The sequence below is a fragment of the Gobius niger genome, assembly GCF_951799975.1.
Source record: "Gobius niger genome assembly, chromosome: 20".
NCBI classification, from domain to species: Eukaryota; Metazoa; Chordata; class Actinopteri; order Gobiiformes; family Gobiidae; genus Gobius; species Gobius niger.
Window position 1 is genome coordinate 26,905,227 of NC_136871.1, and position 21,840 is coordinate 26,927,066.

The following is a 21,840-nucleotide window of genomic DNA, read 5'->3' on the forward strand; positions in this document are numbered from 1 at the left end:
TCTGTCTGGTTCCTCTGCTCTTTTCTAAAGCACACAGTGATCTTTCCACAAAGCTTCAGTGACAAACAAAATGACACGAGACATTTTCACAAAAACAATCCAGGTGTGAGTCAAAGGGCGACAGTCCTTCCTGTTGTGATCAGGTGAACTTGTAACAATTCAGAAATATTTCAGCATGTTTTTCTGACACAATAAACTTTCAATCCAATAATGATTTAATATGTGTATAGCCTATATTATTTAGGTTGACTGTTTTTTCGTGGTTTAGTCTAATTTTTCATCAGGTAAATCCTGGTTTAGTCCAGATTTGGACTTCTTTTAATGCTAATGAAGACCTATACACAGTAATTTGTGATATCAAGTTTAGTTCTGGGTTAGAAAACAAACTAGTTTTGTCTTGGACTTCCTGTGAGCTGCTCGAGTTTCCACAATGTTTACTGATGCTGCATTGTCTTTGCAGGAGTTTAGTTCAGCACGTAGTTTTTGTACAAATTTGACCTGGTGGAATGACTAACTAGAGGCTTCGTCACGTCTCACAACCTGAAGAAGTGCAGGGTCAATGTGCAGGGTTACATCTGATATGGGAATGTTTATGGCATTGTTTTTTATTGGATCAGCCTGACCCTTTGTCATGTTGCAGTCTTTGTTTGCTTGTCAATTAAATAAATGAAAAACCCAGATCCTGAGGCCTCATCTTTCTTGGAGGATGAGTTTGTTACACTCAAACCCCTGACAAAATGAAAGTCCTGTAGTGTCCAGTGATTCAAATAACTTTTTCTTGAGCAGGTCTATAGCCAAAGGAAGACACCATAGATACAGCCTTGAGTGTCCAGTAAAGTAACTGCCTAAGATGTTTCAATATGATGGGTTGTTTTTGAATGAAGGACATTTCACAGCCAGGCCACTGATCGTTTATTTATTTATTTTTTATCAGCAGGTCGAATTCCTAAAGCTCTCTGTTATAGGGATGGTGCAGGAGTCCAGCCTGGTGCAAGAGATGATTAGTTGCTACTGAAATCTCTTATAATGAGAGGCGAAACGTCACTTGTTTTTCTTGTTTTTACCATTTCACTGCCATTTTACGGTTGTTCTCGTGGCAAAGTAATACAGATAAGCCAACTGCACCGCATCTCCCATAACAAAATGTCTTTCTTGGCCTATTTCTAATTTGTTTATTTAAAGTCTCCAATCTAGCCGTGTAAGCCTGTAATCCTCGTCAACATCTGCTGCTAACTAATGAAGTGCCGTGCCTCCAGCCCCACGCACTTGTCACAGCGGCCTCTGAGCAGCGGCAGGTCCCTCCCTGAGCAAATCACTGTCGCTCCAATCAGTGCGCGGCGGTGATTCACGGAGCGCGCAGCTCACAGAACCAGATCACAGTTCACAAACTCGCAACGTGAACACACCTCATCACAACATTTCCTTTACATTTCCAAGAGACACCCTCAATAACACTCTAAACTTTGGACTTTTGGGATATTTTGACGGGCCCATATCACCATCTGACTTCTGGGGCTGAGTGAGCGAAGGCCTTTTGCGCAGGAATACGAAACGCCTTTATGGATGTATGAGATGATGAAACGTCGGATTTAACTGGTTGGACATTGGGACCATGGCGACGCGGGTGTTGCAGGTGCTTTTCTGCGTCCTGCTCCTCTCGTGCGCTCTGAAGCTCTCGAGCGCGCAGACACAACGAGGTAAGCGGTGCGCGCGGACACGCAACTTTCCCCCCCAGGGCTTTGATGCTTTTGAATGCGCCCGTCACGTGGCGCTTGTGCACACATCTGCGGTCAACCGGACACAAATCCCCCTTTGAAACGCACGGAGCGCGCGCACACAGAGCGTCGCTTTCCCAGAGCGCGTCGGTGCACCTGTCCACACCGCGGTGAGCTCAGAACCTGTTTCCCCAAACCTGTTCCCATGTCAGCGAGTGAGTCAAAAAACCACCGCGCCTGTCTCTCCGCGATTCTCCCACGGCCCCGGGTAAACCTCATCACGGTTATCTCTCAATCCTATGTCCGCCCCAAGGTTTTTAAACACGGGAACAAAGGACGTTTCAGTCAATGGAATGTCTGCACAGATACTCTTGTCATGGCTATTGATTATGGATGACTCTATTGATTTGAATTAAAGGGGGAAAAACACATTTTTTATATATGATTAAAAAAACGTAGTCGTGGCCACGTGGGTTAAAGTGCCACGACTGTTGCAGAAGTATGCTGTTGTCAAAGTCAAAACTGGAAGCAACATGCATCAAGTGAGGTGAGGGTCGGTTACTCTGGAGTGGTAGTAGGCCTAGTTGTAGTTGTTGAAGGCTAGTAGTAGTAGTAGTAGTAGTAGTAGTAGTAGTAGTAGTAGTAGTGTTGTTGTTGCTGTTGCTAACTAGTTGGTAATTGAGTCCTATAGTTGTAGCCTTGTAATAGTGGTGGTTTTAAATATGTATCAGGCTTTTATCATCAGTTGGTAACGAGTATCAGTAAACTATGAAGTGTAGCCTACTAAATAGTATAACAGAAGAAAACATTTGGTGAAACAGACTTTTGGTTTTGTGATTCACTTTGGCCTTTGGGTAGATTCCCACATTGACAGCTCTAGCCTCCAGCACAATGTCTGAGTCAACACCAACAAATGCTGATTATTTGCATAGAGTTGGCAGTGTTAGGGAGAATACTTTGAAATTGTATTTAGTTAATGAATACAGAATACTTGCCTTAAAATGTATTTTTGTAACATACTTTGTCTAATCAGAGTGCTGTATTCTGAATAGAATACTTTCACATTGATTGTCATTATATTTATGTATAATTATGGTGTATAATCACAAACATGAAGACTACGCTTGTTGAAACACCTGTTATGAACTCACTTCTCATAAATGATGAACTCTTTAACTCTCTTGGCAAATGGAGCAGCAGATACAGCATCACGTGACACGTCCAACAACACAGAGTTGTTGGTGATATAAAAGTTAGGCTATAGTGGTTTTGGCATCATGAGGACTGCCCCAAGCGTCCCGGGACAAAGGAGAGAAAAATAAAATGGCCTGTTTCCTATTTGGGAAATGTGGATAGGTTGGTCAAATCTTCATTTATCATCATCACTGCCCAACTGCTTCAAATCCTAGCACCATGTTGAATGTTGAATGTTGAGAAGGCAGTAAGTTTCCCTCTTGCTCTTCTGAGGCAGGGAGATGTTAAGGCATATCGGGGATTGAACCTTTCCAAACTGGACCCCTCCACTTTTTGCATGGCAAGCCTCTTTATTGTGTAGTATATATTCAATTAAAATAACTGGCAGGCGATATTTTGTCTTTTAAGTCACAGATACTGAACGAAGAGTTATATGTTTAAAGGACATTTTTGTGGCTTTCTTTGTAATTGGCTCGGTTGCGCTGTTGTCCCCTCTGTTTGTGAGTTGGGTAGAGTTCTCAGCACCTCTTGTTGTTTACTATTGTTTTGACCCTGATCTAGTGCTGGAAATGCCGCTCTCACACATATTGTAAAAGAATAATGAGCTCATCATCACAAAGCAGGTGAATCTCAGGTGACACACAGCCCTCTGGCATCGACACACAACAATAAATAAATGAACCCATCATAAACAATAAATTGTGGAAATGCATAAGAAATATCAATAAATACAAGTTAGATCTCACTTTGATATGATCCAGCCTCATTGGACAAGACATAACAGTTGTCTGGCAACCGTACGTACAATCAAAACAAACTTGTGAGCTTCTGATATTGAAAATCCATATTTGATGATTAACATGAGTGCAACTAGTTCTCTAACTTTGAAACATTGGATTAAAAGTTCAGAACATTGTGCGCATTTAAAAACAAGGGCGTCAGCGTTTGCGCTCTTAAGTGGGTGTGACTTCTGTCAAACGGAGTTATATAAAGTGCAAATATGCCGTCGGTTTAGTTGCAAAGATGGACTGCATCAACATCCATCATCATCACTATCATCCGCATTAGACTCTACGAGACGACTAGACTGAGATGGACAAGATTTTTACCAGTCAGCATGAATGAACAAGCTGTATTTTCTAACCCCTTGGGCAAGTATCGACGTCCATTCATGCACAGAGCATAATAAAATAGTCTCCATGGTGGTTTGGTGCATCCAGCTCAAGTCATCGTTGTTCAAAGGCATGTGCATAAATAGTATTCTAATTCCCTTGTACTTATACACTGAAATAGCACACTTAAGTCCACTCTCCTTTCATTTCCTGACTCTCAATCAATCAATGCCCCCCGCCTGTGTAAATCTCAGGTGTCTGTTTGTCTTTGTGCCCGTTTTCTGAGCAGAGGAATGCACTAATCCGCTGCCATCCTGTGCCAAGTTTCTGTTTACCGTCGTCATCGCCCCAACCGCTTCATCCAATCTCCTCCCTCCATTCTTCGCACCTTTTTCTCACCTCCTTCCCCAACTTTTGGTAACAGCTAAACCAGACTTGTTTACTCTCACAGGCTCATGTTTTTTTTCATCATGTATTGGGTTTCTGTTTGAAGACAATAGCACAATGGCGATGAGTTCATGGACTCTGCCGGATTCCTGCAAGGTGGAAATAGGCCTCGGAGTGATTGAATAAAAGAAGTACATAAACAAATGGAGCAGTTCTAGTTGTATTTGGAGCGGTAGTAATAGAGACAGTTTTTGCAAGCTCCCCCTAGCATTGTTGCGAGCTTGGTAGGATTCACAATCTCTCTCCAGTCTGCATCAAATCAGCATGAATGTGTAGTATGTGTAGTCAAATCTATGGACTTTTCCCCCCACAAGACAAAATGCACACTACTTTTAGCACATCAAGTATGCAACGTACACATTTGGATCATCTCCTTTACTAAATGTTAATGTAAAAACTTTCCGGGGCCAAAATCTGTGACATTTTTTCCCAAGCCTTATGCAAATGTGATTTCTGCAACTCAATGTTTTGCAATAGTGTCTTTGTGTAGCGTTGCTCCATCCGCCATCAGCCAACACTGAGGCTCTTATATTTGACAGAAAACCCACTCGGCCGGTTCACAAATGTCGCAGCTGTGAGTCCAGGCCTTGTCTCAGAGTCCTGTGTGTCTTAAACAGACTCTGAATTACTGGTTTGTGCGTGGACCGTATGGATTCCCTTCGCATTCAGCTATAGCGTGGGTTGTGGTTTAGCACAGTAATAATTGCAGTAGTAATTGTGGTGTTGTGAGCCGACCTGACACGAGAGCCTGCAAACTCCAAACTGATGACTGGTAGAATAGGTTGCATGTCATAATATGAACAGCGTATTGTCACTGTTTTTTAAAAGAAATAACAAAACAAACAATCTAAATATGTTGAAGTGAAATATTTTAAGGTTTGGGTTCATATCAGTAGTAAAATACTATTTTAGTCCAATACTACAAGTGTCAGAAAGTAGAGGCAGTTGAAGTAGTGATTCTCATGATAATTGTCCACAGTGACTGAGGTGGTAGAGCGATGAAGTCATTTTCATCAATGTGAATGGACAGTAGTGGTTTGAGAAACGTGTCAAGCTTATGAAGCATCTTGTAAATCATTGCTACCTCAGGATGTGAGCCTATAAAGTTCATTTATTATTAGGGTAGAACTAGTTTTATCCTTGAGGTCAGGGCCAGGATATGGATTGTCGTTATGTTTTGTGTAGGTTGAGTGTACACAATCCTTTTCTGGAATCCTAATCCTTTTCCTGTACTCTCTTTTTTGTGGGTTGGCTTCCATGGATTCCTCTCAATGTAAACTCATGTGTGGGTTGAGTGTACACAGCGTGGCATGTAGTTTGTGCAACAGGTGCCGGAGTGTTTCCCAACAGCCCATTGAAATGGTCTGAGTCAACAGTTAGTCACAGATAACACTGAGACTTCACCTAAAGTGGGCCCATATAAAAAGACATACCCTCAAACCAGCGTCATGTCCGAACCCTGTGGCTTCCCATATGTTAAAGTCACACTGCGTAAGATTTCAAAATACATATATTAATATGATTTGTCACCTTAATTGAAGAATGACTTGTTTTATCTGTTTAAAAATACCTAAAAAAAAAAAGACCCAAACTTAACTGAGGGCTCACTTCTCCTCAGACCTGATTTGTGCCTTGTTTCGGATCCTGGGAAAGGCACAGTGGTGCAGCGGTCAGCGCTCGTGCTTCACAGCAATAAGGTCCCGAGTTCGATCCCCTGACAGGGCCTTTCTGTGAGGAGTTTGAATGTCACTTCAGAACACTTACCCCTCTCGTCTCACCTGCAAAACCTTCAGAGTTGTTGTTGATCCCACACATGCACCCATCACACAGTCTCTTCACTCTTCAAAGCCTCTAAGGAGGAGACTGTGGAGTCTACGGGCCTGGTCCAGCTGACTGAAAAACTGCTTAATAACAGAACTCTCTCCCTTCCCTGCCCTTCCTCCCGCTACTTCTACTTTCTTCCATTTCATTTATGTTTTTGATACTGGCAAAACAATGACATTGTACAAACCAGATGCATTCATATGAACAGATTTAGTGGTTTATTGTAAATGTACAAAGTTGTACTGAAGCATTTTTATTTCATTCCTTGTGTTTACTGAAGCACACAGGAAGGAGCCCATAAAGCAATAAAACAGCCATTCACAGGAAACATTACTTCAGAGCACTGATACAGAAGGTTGACCTGTTTATTGGAAACTGAAGTCCCAACACAATTTACCTGCACATACGTTACTAATTATTACTTTCTGGGAAATGAATAATAAGCAAAGGTTATAAGGCTGTGGACATTGGGAGATTTTTCTGCATGTACCTGCGTGTGTAGCAGTAGTTGCCTAGAGGAGTAGAATCAAATGTGTAGAGGTAGTGGTAAAAACAGTAGCTGTACTCATTTAAGTATATGAGCAACATAAAGGAGGACGGGCTACATTTGAGGATAAATACATGAAGCAGCAGCAGCAGCAGCAGCAGCAGCAGCAGCAGAAGTAGTAGTAGTAGTAGTAGTAGTTGTAGTAGTAATAACATAGCCATACAAAAATAATGTGGACATATGATTTACACTTTAGTATGTGATGCTCTTTGATAATTCTCATTTAAGTAGAAGTCCTTATTCCTTGGCCCAGTTGTTATTTTGTGTGTGTGTGTGTGATTCAGAGCTGGACCTTGATACAAGTTTGATACAGTCATTTCTTGTGAACTCGTTGGTCCTCTTATCGTAACTTTATGGACAAAGAAACCACTGCTGCACGCACACAGCCGCAGTTTGGTTAATAATCTGCACAGCTTTATTCTTCTGTTTATCCAAATGCGAGTCTCATTGCGTGCCACCACTGTTTGCAGAGAGTCTTCCAAACGGGAAACATTCAAATTGTCCAAAGTCAGACATAAAGGAGTAGAAATAATGGTGGTCATAGTACTGGTTTGTAGCTTTTGTTTGAATTCCTTAGTTTAAATCAAAAGATCCTTAATCGCTCATGACATAATCGACAATGCTTTACAAACTTCACTTTCCTATCATTTCCCTCCACCAGCTCAGTCCCTTTGCCTTGGACTCACATTTGAATAACAAATCAGTGATGGCTGACCTCCCACACGCTGCACACAAAGTCCTGTATGTTCTGATCACATCCCCGAGAAGGACATTCTTATAGCGTACTGCTCAGGAGGACATGTCCCGAGTCTTCGGCCCCTTACAGTGGACCCATTGACCCATTGACTCCGGTCCAGGCAGAAAATGAACTCAACAGACAAAAGTGAAAGAACAAACATGCTTTTATCATAATTCAAGCTGGTATGAGTCGATACCAAAAGTTTTCAAGTTTTCAAATCAAATTGCAAAGTACTTGATTGGTCGTAATTCCTTCATAACTATTCAGGAAGTACAATAGTGGTATACTGACCTGTAAATTCTGTTTCCCAGTGTGCATGGGGACCATGAACGTCCTGAGTACATCGGGGAAGTCTGACATTCAGTACAACACGATGAAGGAGCACTACACCGGCTGTGAGATCGTCATGGGCAACCTGGAGATCACCATGATGGAGCACCACAGAGACTTCTCCTTCCTGCAGGTGTGGCCAAGCTTATTCATTTCATACATTTCATTTATTATTTATTTCAAGCAAATCACTCACTGTGGTACTGTGTATAGACTGCAAGTGACTTATTTTAAACAGTAAAGGGCAGATGCTCTCAAGTAACACCCAAGTGTGCATAACTCAATGATACTTACATTTTAGCCTGTGGAGTTTTCTCTAATTGTACAAGAAACTTTGAATTTGCATCAAACACTACTTAAAAAATCACTGCAACCGGTCGACATTCAGGTTATTAAGGTGACGTACATAGTGCCCCTTTGGGAAGTTTGCCTTCTGCTTTTGCTCCATCCGTCAGAGCCATTTGGGGCATTCAGGAGCAGAGCGTGAATACTTCTCCAAATCTATAGATTCATGATGTGGAGTACCTCGCTGCAGATTAAGCCTATTGTGCACAGACTCCATAGACGGCCCCCCAACCTTTCATGGTGAACTGAAGTGTCTTGACTGAAGGGACACAACAACAAGTGCGGGTTGAAAACAAATATTTGTGATAGTTGTACTTGTGATAGTGGCTGCTCCTTCTGCGACTGATAGATTCCATTGTGAAGCGCATTTGGCTTCTGTCCCTTGTGTGGCACAATGAGCTCATTCAGGTCCGACCACTTCTGTCTCTAACGCTAACTACACGGTGACTAACAACACAAGCAAACACACCTCTGCGCTCAAAACAACTCACTGATAAGATTCAAGATTTCAGCTCTTTTTTGAAAATATATTGACGAAGAGGGCGAAGAATATTTATTCAACATTTGTCTGCTAATCTGAGGGTGTTTCCATGAGAGACAATCCCTCTGGCGTCGCCTCAAGTGGCACGTAAACTTCTTGCCGTAAACACAGACCAATAACTTCAGCAACAACAACAACAAAAAGATATATAATATAAAGAGTCATGGTTTGGTCCAAGATGCCACTTTGCATGCAGATGTGTGTTGTTGTCTATCACAGTTTAAGGGATGCAAAAAAAAATTCAAATATGATTATGCTGCTGATCCACTTTTGCATGTGTTACTCATTTTGCACATGAGCAAACGCTTGGTAAAGGTCATTTATTCGATGGATCCATTGATTTGCAGACATGTATCCATCACTTTCCAGGAGTTTATAATTTCCCTTTGTCTGTGCAGGTTTGCTTTAACATTCTCTATTTTCCCCACCACAAAAACATGTCACATAGGCTCCCATAGATTCTGTTATTTTTTTTGCTCTGACTGCAGTCCATCCGGGAGGTGACAGGCTACATCTTGCTGGCTGTGAATGAGTTCAGCCGTCTTCCCCTGGACCAGCTCAGAGTGATCCGCGGCAGCTCTCTATACGAGGATCAGTACGCTTTAGCCATCATGGTGAACTACCAGAAGGACGGGCACCGCGGGCTCCAGGAGCTGGGATTGACTCACCTTACAGGTACCACAGAGGTTTAGGCTGTATATTGCAAGATTAAAAAGAACACAATGTTAAAATGCATTTACTCTCGAGGCATAGTGTATTGGTTTCACACAAATTGACTGGAAGTAGTAGCTTTGTTTCTTGTAAGTGGCAGCAGACGTTTCCATTGTCAGAAGCTAACTGCCTTCACGCCCACGCACTGCGTACACTCCCTCTCCAGACATGAACGTTAGCTCTGTATCCACTCTCCTGCCTCCAACTGTCAATGAAACACGATCCGCATTTGTAAAAGTCGTAGTAAATACCGACACTTTGGTGGTGCCTGTTACGACTTGTTGAGTTATGCTCACGATTTCTCTCCTCCGTCTGCCTCCCACAGAGATATTGGAGGGAGGGGTGAAGATCATCCAAAATAAATACCTCAGTTACGCTCCAAAGGTGAACTGGCTCGACATAGTGAAGGATGGCAGCGCCCACATCTTGATCCAGGACAACGGGCCCGACAGTGAGTGCAGACCAGACCTCCATCCTTTAATGTACTGCCCCATATGGCAGGTGACTTGAAGCAACATGAGAATCCCATTATCATCTGTCTCTGGCCATGATTCTGGCCTTACCTTACATCACTTAAGCCATTAGCATATTCATTAATGTAACACCACACTTCTGTCTCATCCCTCCTGACGGCCTAATGGTCATCGTGGATTCAGAGAACTGGAGTTGCTGCTTTTTTTAAAATTAGCTATGATAAAGAATATGTTTTTAATGTCTTCTTTATTTCCCAGAGCCATGCGATAAATCTTGTGAAGTCGCCTGTTGGGGCCCTGGAAGTGACAAGTGCCAAACCTGTAAGTCTCAACTTCCAAATGGAGACTGTGGACCCTGTCTTGTGTTTGTAAATGCAGCTGTAAGTGGGTTGGACGTTTGGCTGGACAGAGACCCATGGCGAATGACGATCAGTGTATTCTCTTTCCCTATGGGCACGACCAGTGTTTAACTCACAGTGGGATAAATAAAACTTTGCAGTTTGTCCTGTGAGAGCTTAAAAATGATGTAGCCTAAATGCTGAACGTAAAGGATGATGAGAGAGGTTAAGATGAGGAGGATGCGAAGGGGAAGCGGCGGGTCTTGCAGCACACCACGCCTCAGAGTCCACCTTTTTTTTTCTGAGCGACACCCTCTATGCACTGGCACAGCTGGCATGCACATGCAAGATGACAGGACCAACACTGTTGTGCCAAGCAAAAGATCGAGCCCTGTGTGCTGTAATGGGCAACAAGGCTGAAATATTCATATGTTATATTGCTATGCTTGTATTTAATACTTTGGATTGAACAGTCACACATTTTAGATTGCAGCCTATTGTGGTCAGAAAGAGTAGGTATCAGAGTTTTGAATGAATGAGTGAATATTTATTTAAGTGTCATACACAAACCTCCATGGGCCGGCTAATGTAATATGTTCCCCTGCGTTTCAGTGACGAAGACGGTATGCGCGCCTCAGTGTAACGGCCGGTGCTTTGGCCGCAGTCCGAGTGAGTGCTGCCATAATGAATGTGCCGGAGGCTGCACCGGGCCCCTGGACACAGACTGCTTTGTGAGTGAAAACACACATTGACTAAAGAAATATTATTTCATCCTCTGTTTATCTCAATGTTATTCTTTTATCTGGACGCAGGCCTGTCGGAGGTTCAATAACTCGGGCTCCTGCGTGCGCGAATGTCCCCAGGCTTTACTGTACAATAAAAACACCTTCAAGATGGAGGCCAACCCCAACGCCAAGTACCAGTACGGCTCCATCTGCGTGGCTCAGTGCCCATGTTAGTACTGAGAAATTCAACTCATTCCTACACTACAACTAATGATGCCCCTTTCCAAAAGGACTGCTGGATGTCAAATAGTTAAACACATTCTGAGATTCCCCTCCTCGCACGTCACATTACTTATTTAAGTGCCTTTATTGTAGCAAACCTTTTGGTGGATGGCAGCTCCTGTGTGGTGAGCTGTCCTCCTGGTACCAATGAGGTGGAGAAAGAGGGGGAGAAGAAGTGCCAACCGTGCGCCGGGCTCTGTGTCAAAGGTACAACTCCACAACGTTACTCTTACTGACCATTATCCCCGGTTCACAACATACCCAAACATTCCTTCCTTGTCCGTAGCTTGCACCGGCACAGGGACTCCAGATCGACAAACTGTGGATGCAAACAACATAGACAGCTTCATCAACTGCACCAAGATCCAGGGCAGTCTGCATTTCCTGATCACTGGCATTAAAGGGTAAGGCCGTCTGCCAAATAAAGATACCTTACCTTTGCCTCTTCGGCAAAATATAAATAGAGTAACATATTGTCTTTCATTTTATTTTTTACCTACAGTGATGAGTTCAATAAAGTCCCGCCTCTTGATCCTGAGAAACTAAAAATCTTCAACACCGTTCGGGAAATAACAGGTAATTCTACTATTTGCTCGTTTTATTGATTTCTGGAAGTCTGGAGTCTTTACTGTGTAAATGTGTATCTCATTTTAACATAACATTCCTATTTTTTTTAGATATCTTGAGTATCCAGTCGTGGCCCGAGAGCATGTCTGACCTGTCCGTCTTCTCGAACCTAGAGACAATCGAAGGCCGGACTCTCTACACGTAAACCAGCTTATTTTTCTTCTCAGTTTGTTACTATTGTGTTTGGCCTTGGTCTATTGTCCCACATTTTAACCTCACAACTCTTCATATCTGAGGGACTCATGTTTTCTTTTTTGTATCTTTTTTTCTGCATCTGTGCCGGCGTTCAGACCAATGAGCAGTAAAAGGTACAGTAACAATTGTTTTCCCCCAAAAAGGGCCAGCTAAAGGCCATTTTTCATCTACCTTATATTAAGTTGGAGAGTCCCGTTCATTAAAGCTCCTCACTCTACAGGAGCTACTCTCTGATGGTGATGCGGCTCCCCTCCCTGACGTCTTTGGGCCTGCGCTCTCTGCGGAGGATCAATGACGGCAGCGTTTACATCACGGCCAACAAGAAACTGTGCTACCACCACACCATGAACTGGAGCAAGCTCTTCCACAGCAACGTCAGGAAGCGCCTAAAACAGCTCGACATCAAAGTCAACTGCCCCGAGGAGACGTGTGGTCAGTGCAAATGAGCTTGTTATCAGGGCTCTTACACGCAAATAGCGAACAACAAGGAACAACGCAAGGAAAAAGATCAGTTTAGATCAGTTTTTAAGTGAGGCGTTATCCGGACCTTAGATTTGGGTAAAGCTGAACTGGAGAAAATGCATTTGGTGAAGCCTATCCCTCCTCAGTACATGGCCAGACCAGCTCAGATAGATAAATAGATATAGATGGCCTCTCTCCCTCTGACTTTATTGTCAAAGCTTAAGGCGAGACACTGCAGGTGAATAGGGAAAAAATGTATATTTACAGATTTCAATTTGAAACTGTTGCTGTCGATCACTGGCATAAATGTGAGAAAAAAATACATGGCAAGTTTTCTGTCATTTTATCTTTTCATATAAGAACAAGGTGTTTTATGCCTAAAAATGTCCCAAATTTCCCATCTTTTCGCCTTGAAATCTGAATAATGGATAGAGCTACATTCAAATTTATGGTTTCATTCTATTGATAAATGAGTTGCCAAGACTTTCTCAGAGGGGATTTAGGATTTCTTGTTTAGTTTTAAAATAAGCTGTTTTTTAGTGGAAAAATGTGTAAAAATTTCATTTTCGCCTTATTTTTTGACATTCAAAACTCAATAAATGGGGCTTAGAGATTAAATAATAAAAAATCCTTCTGAAAAAATCTTCCAAATATTGTTCAGTCCAAGGCTGGAAAATGTGAAGTCTCTAGGTCCTACTGACGTGGACATGGTGTCGCCACAATGACAGAAAAATGTGTTTTGAGAAAAAGGCCCTTGAAATTGCATTCTCCCATATAAGTCTATGGGGGAACATTGAATCAGCGCAATATTTAAACATGTTATTGTGAAGATTAGGCATATTTTCTGTTTCCGGGTGAAAGCTTGTATGTTCAGAGACCAATTTGGCCCAAAACTTGAAAACTGAAAAAAAAAATAGTTTTGCCTGTAGTGTCTCCCCTTAACTGATTTGACTCATTTCTCATCCTATTCATTCTCACCATAAACCAAAAAAAAAAGCTCCCCCTGCACCAGTGTTTCTCAAAAATCATGTCATCGCTTTCCCCAGTGTCTTGTGCACGGGTTGTACCTCCCTGCTTGCATATATACACCCCTCACACATTGTCTTTGTATGCTTCATTCTAGCGGCGGAGGGGCACGTGTGTGACCCGCTGTGCTCAGACGGCTGCTGGGGCCCTGGTCCGGACCAGTGTGTGTCCTGTCGAAACTACAGCCGTGGAGGGACTTGCATCTCTCAGTGCATGTTCTTGTCCGGGTCAGTCAACACTCACTGACGATTGTTTTTACTTCATTTCAGCTAATCAGCGCTTTGTATCTCATAAAAAAAACTGCATAATTCTCAAAACGTCTTCAAAAGGGTAGACCTGATTTGTTTGTGTTGTTAAAACAAACATACTATATCTTCATCTACATATAACTGGTAGTAGATTTTGTGGTGCACTTCATGGTATGCAATATTCTGGGCATTCATTTATTCTTCAGGGCTCGAATTTCTGTTGCTTTTGTTTCTCGTTGCGAATGAAGTCTCTGTTTTCTCTACTTTTCAGAGAGCGGCGAGAGTTTGCGAGCCCGTCTGGGGAATGTCTGCCCTGTCACTCTGAGTGTAAGGTGCAGGAGGGGAAGGAGACCTGCTTTGGGCCGGTGAGTTGCTCCTAACACTGATGCCATAGAAGTCACTGAACCAACTAGTCGGGCCAGACACAATATGCAAACACTACCAGTTTGTTTTGAGTGGTGCTGCCTCCCAGTGGTGATCAAATATACTGTCTGTTTCTAACTGAGGATTCCAAATTGTCAACAACATTTCTCCATTCAATAGTGAAGAGTTCATAATCTCACGAAAGTATTGAAAATGTCCCAGTATTAAACTAGTCCCTGTGTCCCCTGCAGCGAGCAGACCAGTGCGTGTCCTGTGCCAACTTGCAGGACGGTCCCCACTGCGTGCCCTCGTGTCCTGAGGGGCTGATGATGGCTGGAGAGGGCGTCATCTTCAAATACCCCAACAAGGCGGGCAGCTGCGAGCCCTGCCACGGCAACTGCACACAGGGGTAAGAAGATACAACGACACACATAATGAAAGTGAAGTATAACATTAAATCAGACTTGTGTGTTCTCCTCAGATGTACAGGTCCAGGACCCAGAGAATGCATTGGGATGGCGAGGTAATTATCAATACTTATTATTTTCCCAAAGAAACATTTTTAGCCTGTCAAGTTCAGTTTGTGCTTGTGTATTTTACTGAAGCAAAGACACAGGTTCAAAGGTTGACAGTTTACCGGTACATTTATCTTCAGTGTGAACATCACTGCGATCGTCGTGGGGGTGATTGCTCTGCTCTTCGTGGCCTTCTCCGTGTTTGTGCTCACGGTTCTGTATCGCAGAGGCCTCGCCATCCGCCGCAAACGAGCCATGAGGAGATACATGGAGAACGGAGAGGTCAGTGATCCACACAGGTCTATGGAAGGAGCAGATATTGGATGTCTTGATTCATGTTTTGACGTTTTATTCTGCAGAGATTTGAACCGCTCGACCCCGGTGAGAAAGGGCCCAAGGTTTGCGCTCGGATCTTGAAGCCCTCAGAGCTCAGAAAGATCAAACCTCTGGGCAATGGAGTCTTTGGGACGGTGCATAAGGTACACATGGTTTTGTACAGACACTTACTGATGTGGTAATGTGAGTTTGTTTACGTGTAATGATGACTGTTTTACTGTTTCAGGGTGTGTGGATTCCTGAGGGGGACACAGTGAAGCTCCCGGTGGCTATAAAAACCATTAATGATCGAACTGGACGGCAGGCCTTCTTTGAGGTCACAGATGTACGGAAATGTGCTATAGTAATCTATAGATTTGAATACGGTTAAGGGTCAGCGGCCTCCGTCTTGATTCTCTGTAAAATTGCCCATTTTTGTTGACTGTTGATAAGTTGAAGTTATCATAAAAAATATTTGTGAAATAAGGGTTATTAAAGCTTAACTGTACTGTTTGGTAAGTTATCATAATATATCAATAATAAAACATGTATGTTCTGACCTGCAGCACATGATGGCAATGGGAAGCCTGGACCACATAAATGTGGTCAGGATCCTGGGCATTTGTCCCGGGGCGAGTCTGCAGCTCGTGACCCAGCTCAGTTCCCAGGGTTCTCTGCTTGAGCACGTCCGAAAACACAAGAACAAGCTCACACCACAGAGACTGCTCAACTGGTGTGTGCAGATCGCCAAGGTGAGACAAGTCTTATGTGTCATTACAGTGAGGTCTTCCCCACTGTCACTCTCTGTAATGCTTAACAGCTAAAGACTTTTGTGCTGACTGTCGTTTGAGTTGACAATTTAGAAAATCAGAGAAAAATGTCATTTGCATAATAATTTGGAACGCAGAGTAATCTCTGCCTCCAACCATTTTACCACCTCTCGGCACACGCTAACACAACATTGTGAGTAGGCTGACAACAGTGAGATTTGTACAGCCAAAGGTTATGGAAACATACAGTAGGTAATATAATAGTGATGGTTAAAGCAGAGGTAGTGGAATAACTACATTATTTACAAACACCCTCTGAGTTCTTTTGCTCTTGGTTTGTCCCAGGGCATGTATTACCTGGAGGAGAACAGGATGGTCCACAGAAACCTTGCGGCCCGAAACGTCCTGCTGCGAAACAACTACACGGCTCAGATCTCGGACTACGGTGTGGCCGACCTGCTCTTCCCTGACGACAAGAAGTACTTCTACAACGAGGCAAAGGTGAGAGCCATTGGCCTTTATTATTATTATTTTTAAAACAAATTAGTGGTGTCAAAAGTTAAAACACATCCTTGCTGCTTGAAATAATTTCTTAAAACCAGGAAACAAAGAATGTCATAAATATTGAAAACTATTTTAAAAGGTTTTTTAACTTATGTATGGTTTTCTTTTTAGACTCCGATCAAATGGATGGCTTTAGAGAGCATCCTGTTTCGTAGATACACACATCAGAGTGACGTCTGGAGCTATGGTGAGCCACATGTCACTTTACCACGTTTAAAATGATTACATTCCTATTATGCCACTTGCCATGTTTCACTGTTTTGTTACTTCCTTGTTGTACATGCCCTGTTTTCAGAATCTGAACCCCTACCTTCTTTGTAGATGCTTTAGCCATTACATTTAAAGGCAACCACTTCAGGTTCTCCTTTCCCCCAACGCCAGAAGTCCTCTTGAACAAAGACTTTTCCCTGACCACTTGGGATCATATCTATTGACCTCGATCATTGAAATTAAACTAATGATGATTTGCAGCTGAATCATTCACCTTGTTGAAATCTTTAAATTGACTCAATTTTTATATTGTGCTGTGACTGCACAAAACCATGGAGCGTTACACAGTACACAGTGCATTATTTTACCAGTGACGTTGCAGTCATTTATGTTTATATTCTTAAGAGGATGACTGATCTTTGTGTTTCTCCGTTTCTTGTAAATGCAGCTAATGTGGTGCCATCCTAATGAGGACAAATAAGTTTATGTTACCTTACTAATTTCCATCTCTGTTTCCATCTCCCAGGTGTGACAATCTGGGAGATGATGTCCTCTGGTGTGGAGCCATACACAAACATGCGTCCACAGGAAGTGCCCGATCTCCTGGAGAAAGGAGAGAGACTTTCCCAACCTCAAATCTGCACCATCGACGTCTACATGGTCATGGTCAAATGTGAGTCTTACGTTAATCTTACTCACGTCCGTTATTTACATATTAACATTTCATCCAACGAACCATGAACCAATTCCCATGTTTTCTCTTCCAGGCTGGATGATTGATGAGAATATAAGACCCACATTCAAAGAGCTGGCCAGTGAGTTCACCAGGATGGCCAGAGACCCGCCTCGCTACCTCGTCATCAAGGTCAGAACGAAGAACTACACACTTCATCCAAATGAAGATGAACTGGATATAGATCAATGCTATCATGTTCATTACGGGCATCATTTCTTAAATATTACATATGTAGAACCTCGAATCACACACAGCACTGATGTGAGTTAACATCACAACAATCTATTTATTTTAAACTACTCCTGATAATATCTACATTTACATTGTTAAATAAAATAAGCACCAAAATGTTCCATGTTGTTCTTATTTGTTTTCCCTGAAACCTTAAAACTATGACTGACGAGGCTAACAATTGACTGATCTATGTAAAAGTCTCAAATCAAAAGTTATAACCCCGTCACGTGTGCTCTCAGGAGGACTGCACCCAGCCTGACACCGCCCCGGATGAGCAGGCGCAGCGCAGTGTGGACTTCGATGAACTGGAGGAGCTGGACTTCCCTCTGGACGCCGGGGAGGAGCTGGACGGAGTCTCTGTGGCGGTGCCCCAGTACCTGCCCCAGTCCCGCAGCCTCAGCCGCCTCTCGCGCATGGAAAGCCACCGGGTATGGCCCTCGGATTCACTAGCAAGGGATAGAAAACAAAATGGAAGAGAGATACTTAAGCTTTGCAGATGCTCGAGTAACTATTGGATGATGATCAGATTAATATAAAGTGGAAAAATCAAATCAAATCAAATTTAACCTAGCGTCGGAAAGGGCTGGAGAGCTTATGGTACCTCCCAATCAACTGGCTAGAAGCTGCTGTTCGAAGATAAGAGCAGTTGGGGGTAAATGATAAAGATTACTGTCTGAATCATGCTCCTGTTTACTTTGGACAGGTGCAAATCCCAACATCTGGAGAGACTGGATACCTGCCCATGACCCCCGGAGTTGATGCTCTTGGACAGGTCTGAGTAAAAAAAACTGCACATTTTACATCACAGAATGCATATTGTAAATGTGAATAAACCTCTCTCTGCAAATCCTTCAGTCTCTGTTCCAGTCGCGCTCCCGTCTGGACTCCGCACGGACAGTCTCGGAGAGCTCGGAGGGCTGTGGGGGCACGGTGGAGCCGGAGATGAGCGAGGATCTGTCGGTCGGGGGCGGAAGACGGCACAGAGAGGACAGCGCCTACCTGTCTCAGCGGGACAGCCTGTCAGGGGGGCCTCCTGAAACCCCCTCCCCGGAAACGGAAGAGGAGGACCAGAACGGATATGTCCTGCCCAAAGACAGCCCAGAGAAAGGTATCCGTTTTCTTCTTATTTAGACATAATTATTTTAATTTGGAGAATCATTTATTTTACACCAGGAATTTTCAGCGCTTCAATAATAATAATTTCACATAATGATTGAGTCCAGCATTGTATTGTCATTGTATTGTAATGTGCAATGCTTTTATTTCAGACACCTTGTTGTCTCCACCCCGCCTGTCTTTCAAGTCCATGAAAAACTACCCGTCTGCCCCTCTCCTGGACGATCCGGACGACGCAGAATACGAGTACATGAACAAGCAGCGGTCCCCTGCCTCAAGACGCAACAACCAGCGAAGCAAAACCAACGGCGGCAAGAAACGCACCTCTTCTCTGTCGTCCTACGCCACAACCAGCTCCGGAGATATCACGCCAACTCCAGAGAATAGAGGCTCTTTCAATTTGGAGCAATTTGGAGCCAGCGAGGTCCAGTATGAGTATATGGATATAAGAGGAAACTCAGACTCGCCGCCTGCTCTGGACCCTCCACCGATCCCCTCAAAAAACGAATTGGATGAAGACGACTATGCTGAAGACTACCACTACACGAACCGGCAACCAAAGCTACACCAAGCACTACAGGACCGAAATCAGCTCAGGGTGCAAGGAGCGGAGGAGGAGCAGTATGAAGACATGGATTCCTACACGGTCATGAGGTCAGGGGAAGCAGTGGCCTATCAAAATTTGGGGAACGACGGCGGAAATGTAGAGGGGCAAAGATGTGGATTTGATGCCTATGTGAAAGTAAGGTCAGGAGTGGGGGTCGGCGGAGATGCAGCTTCGGCCGACCGATCGTTTGATAATCCGGATTACTGGCACAGCAGAATGTACCTAAAGACAAATGCAGTGCCCACATGAAGAAAAAGGTTCCCCTCAAGGGCAGTGATCAAAATGGTCGGCTAGTTTTGCATCCTTGATTCCTTGTTCCAGCAAAATGTATTGTCAGAATAGGTGCCTTTGATGTCCATGAGCAATTGTTGTTAAGTTGTGAAGTGGTTGGTTCGGTCTCCTCGCTTCTTTCCACAAAATGCTTGTCTTTGATTCCCTTTAAATTGTTTAGCTAATATCACAACATTGTACAGGCCATGGACCTTAAGTGATGCACTACGGGGCCTGTTGCCAAGGCAAGAAGTATAAAAAACAAAATATTATATTGTTTTTAATGGAAAAACATCTTCCATGAGTGTGATGAAAAAAGGTGATGGAAAAAGGATTCAAATTGCTATAGAAATGAACAATAAAGATGGACAAAACTGCTATGGATTCTGAGAAAGAAAAGCACTTTTCATAACCCAATGGAAATGTTTAATTGTAATATACTAGAGATATTGTTGTACTATAGATGGATAATAATTGCTAGTCCCCCACAAAGTGGCGGATATCTGTTTATGACATTCAATCCCAAACAACATTTTGATTGTAATAATTGGTCAAAATCTCTCAAATACTGGAGGATTGTCAAAAATTGAACAGCGTCCTATAGTGTAGATATTGGAGAGACTGGAAGGTTGATTCATTGTTCCTATCTTTGAGCTCACTACTACTTCAGTCTTTTGGCAAGACACCCACCTGACCTGTACGAATGATGTGATTTGAACTGGTCAGAAAAGCAGCTATAGCTACAGAAGGAACAAGTAATACCCTATGGACATGCCTTTGAAAAATGCAATGTTTTATTTAATCGCGGGAAGCAAGGATGCAAACTAACTTATTTCTTTGAGACCTGTGCGCTGAATCTTTCTTTTGCGCTGAACTGTATTAATGAAGGACTTTGAATGGAAATGCAATCCAAAACCAAGGCAATAATGTAGCTCCAACTTGTTTTTTTTTTACTCAACAAAGTGCGGTTTAATATTTCTTTATGGACTGACAGTATCTTTTATATTAATCAGGTGGACAATGGGCATTCCCAAAACTAACAGCACTGAGTTGTTTGACACTAATGTAGATGTACAAGCTATTTTTGTGTGTTGTTTACAAAAAGAAATGAACAACAATGTCTTTGAAGAACAAATGAACTTTTAACTTTTGTGCATTTTATGTTTTCATAAAGTTACCTTGTTGTGACCTTTATGTTTTGTATTCAATAAAGTATTTTGAATAAGGAATTTGTTTTGCCACTTTATTCCTCTCTAAATAAAAATATGTATCTAATTTTTTTTTTTTTTGGCCCTTTATTATTGCGGGGGCTGGCAGTCCCAAGGAGCCTCAGAGTATGGGTGTACTATAAAGAATGTTAAATAGTTCATCAACTAAACTTATTTATTAAAGGTACACTGCGTAAGATTTTGAACTATACTGTTGCCAGCAAAACAAAACATGCTCCTAATGACCAGCTCAACACAGAAAATGCTGTTACTGCAGTGGTTAATAAACGAATGGATTTGGATGAGGACCTAGCCTGTTTAAATATCAAATTCTACGGTCTTTCTTCACATCTCCATGGAAACGAGCTGGAGACGTACCCACTCCCGGTAAAGTTTACAGTCATATCTTAGGAGGGGTGAGTTTGTTTGTAATTTATGAGCTATATTTCAATTATGAAAATATCTGTCATAAAACAAATGCTTGTATTTCAATTTTATTTACTGGGTAAAATTCTACACGGTGTGGCTTTAAGAAAAGTCCATGCAACAACAGTGTCTCTTCATTTCATTATTGAAAAATGACGAATACTCTCAAACACAAATAGAAAATGTGATTCACTGAATGAAAGTTGGGTGTGTTCAGTCCATGTCCATCTTGTGGTCAGTTTAGGGTCTGAACTTGATTTTTTTAGTTTTTTAGTTTTAGTTATTCTTGTGATATATAGATTTTCCAGTAGAAAGCTTTTTTTGTTTGTTTTAACAACTATAAACAAAATCGGCTGGAAACAGATAGACATAAGCATAGACATAAGCATAAAGGTCACATTTACAGTATCAATCAGAAATGACCAATTTGTAATCCAAGCACAAACAACAATGGCATTAAAACTTCTTCTGATATGTTCTGAGCATAGGGTTTTAACCAAGGACACATAAGACAATATGACACATAGCTATATAAATCTAGGTTTAAAAAAAAGCAAAATAAAGTAAAATGGCAGTACAAATCTATGTTAAAAAAAAATCATTCTGAACAAGAGCGGTTTTGGCG

General features: G+C 42.4%; 1 protein-coding gene across 1 annotated transcript; it reads left to right on the forward strand.

The window, feature by feature from the left end:
* The first annotated feature begins 1,513 nt into the window (after positions 1–1,513).
* Positions 1,514–19,631, forward strand: erbb3a (erb-b2 receptor tyrosine kinase 3a). The gene is made up of 29 exons (XM_079579448.1): positions 1,514–1,697; positions 7,890–8,041; positions 9,283–9,469; positions 9,831–9,956; positions 10,237–10,299; positions 10,929–11,047; positions 11,129–11,270; positions 11,417–11,530; positions 11,610–11,727; positions 11,826–11,899; positions 12,001–12,091; positions 12,241–12,258; positions 12,366–12,577; positions 13,731–13,860; positions 14,153–14,246; positions 14,496–14,653; positions 14,726–14,767; positions 14,900–15,041; positions 15,119–15,238; positions 15,322–15,420; positions 15,641–15,826; positions 16,190–16,345; positions 16,520–16,595; positions 17,145–17,291; positions 17,386–17,483; positions 17,828–18,016; positions 18,292–18,360; positions 18,444–18,696; positions 18,857–19,631. The coding sequence occupies exons 1-29, from the start codon at positions 1,613–1,615 to the stop codon at positions 19,558–19,560; spliced, it is 4,164 nt and encodes a 1,387-aa protein (XP_079435574.1). The 5' UTR covers positions 1,514–1,612; the 3' UTR covers positions 19,561–19,631.
* Positions 19,632–21,840: the final 2,209 nt, after the last annotated feature.

Coding starts and splice junctions, on each gene's coding strand:
- erbb3a (XM_079579448.1), top strand. CDS start 1,613: ATGGCGACGCGGGTGTTGCAGGTGCTTTTCTGCGTCCTGCTCCTCTCG. Junction 9,957..10,236: donor CCAGGACAACGGGCCCGACA/GTGAGTGCAGAC, acceptor TTTATTTCCCAG/AGCCATGCGATAAATCTTGT. Junction 15,042..15,118: donor GATACATGGAGAACGGAGAG/GTCAGTGATCCA, acceptor TTTATTCTGCAG/AGATTTGAACCGCTCGACCC.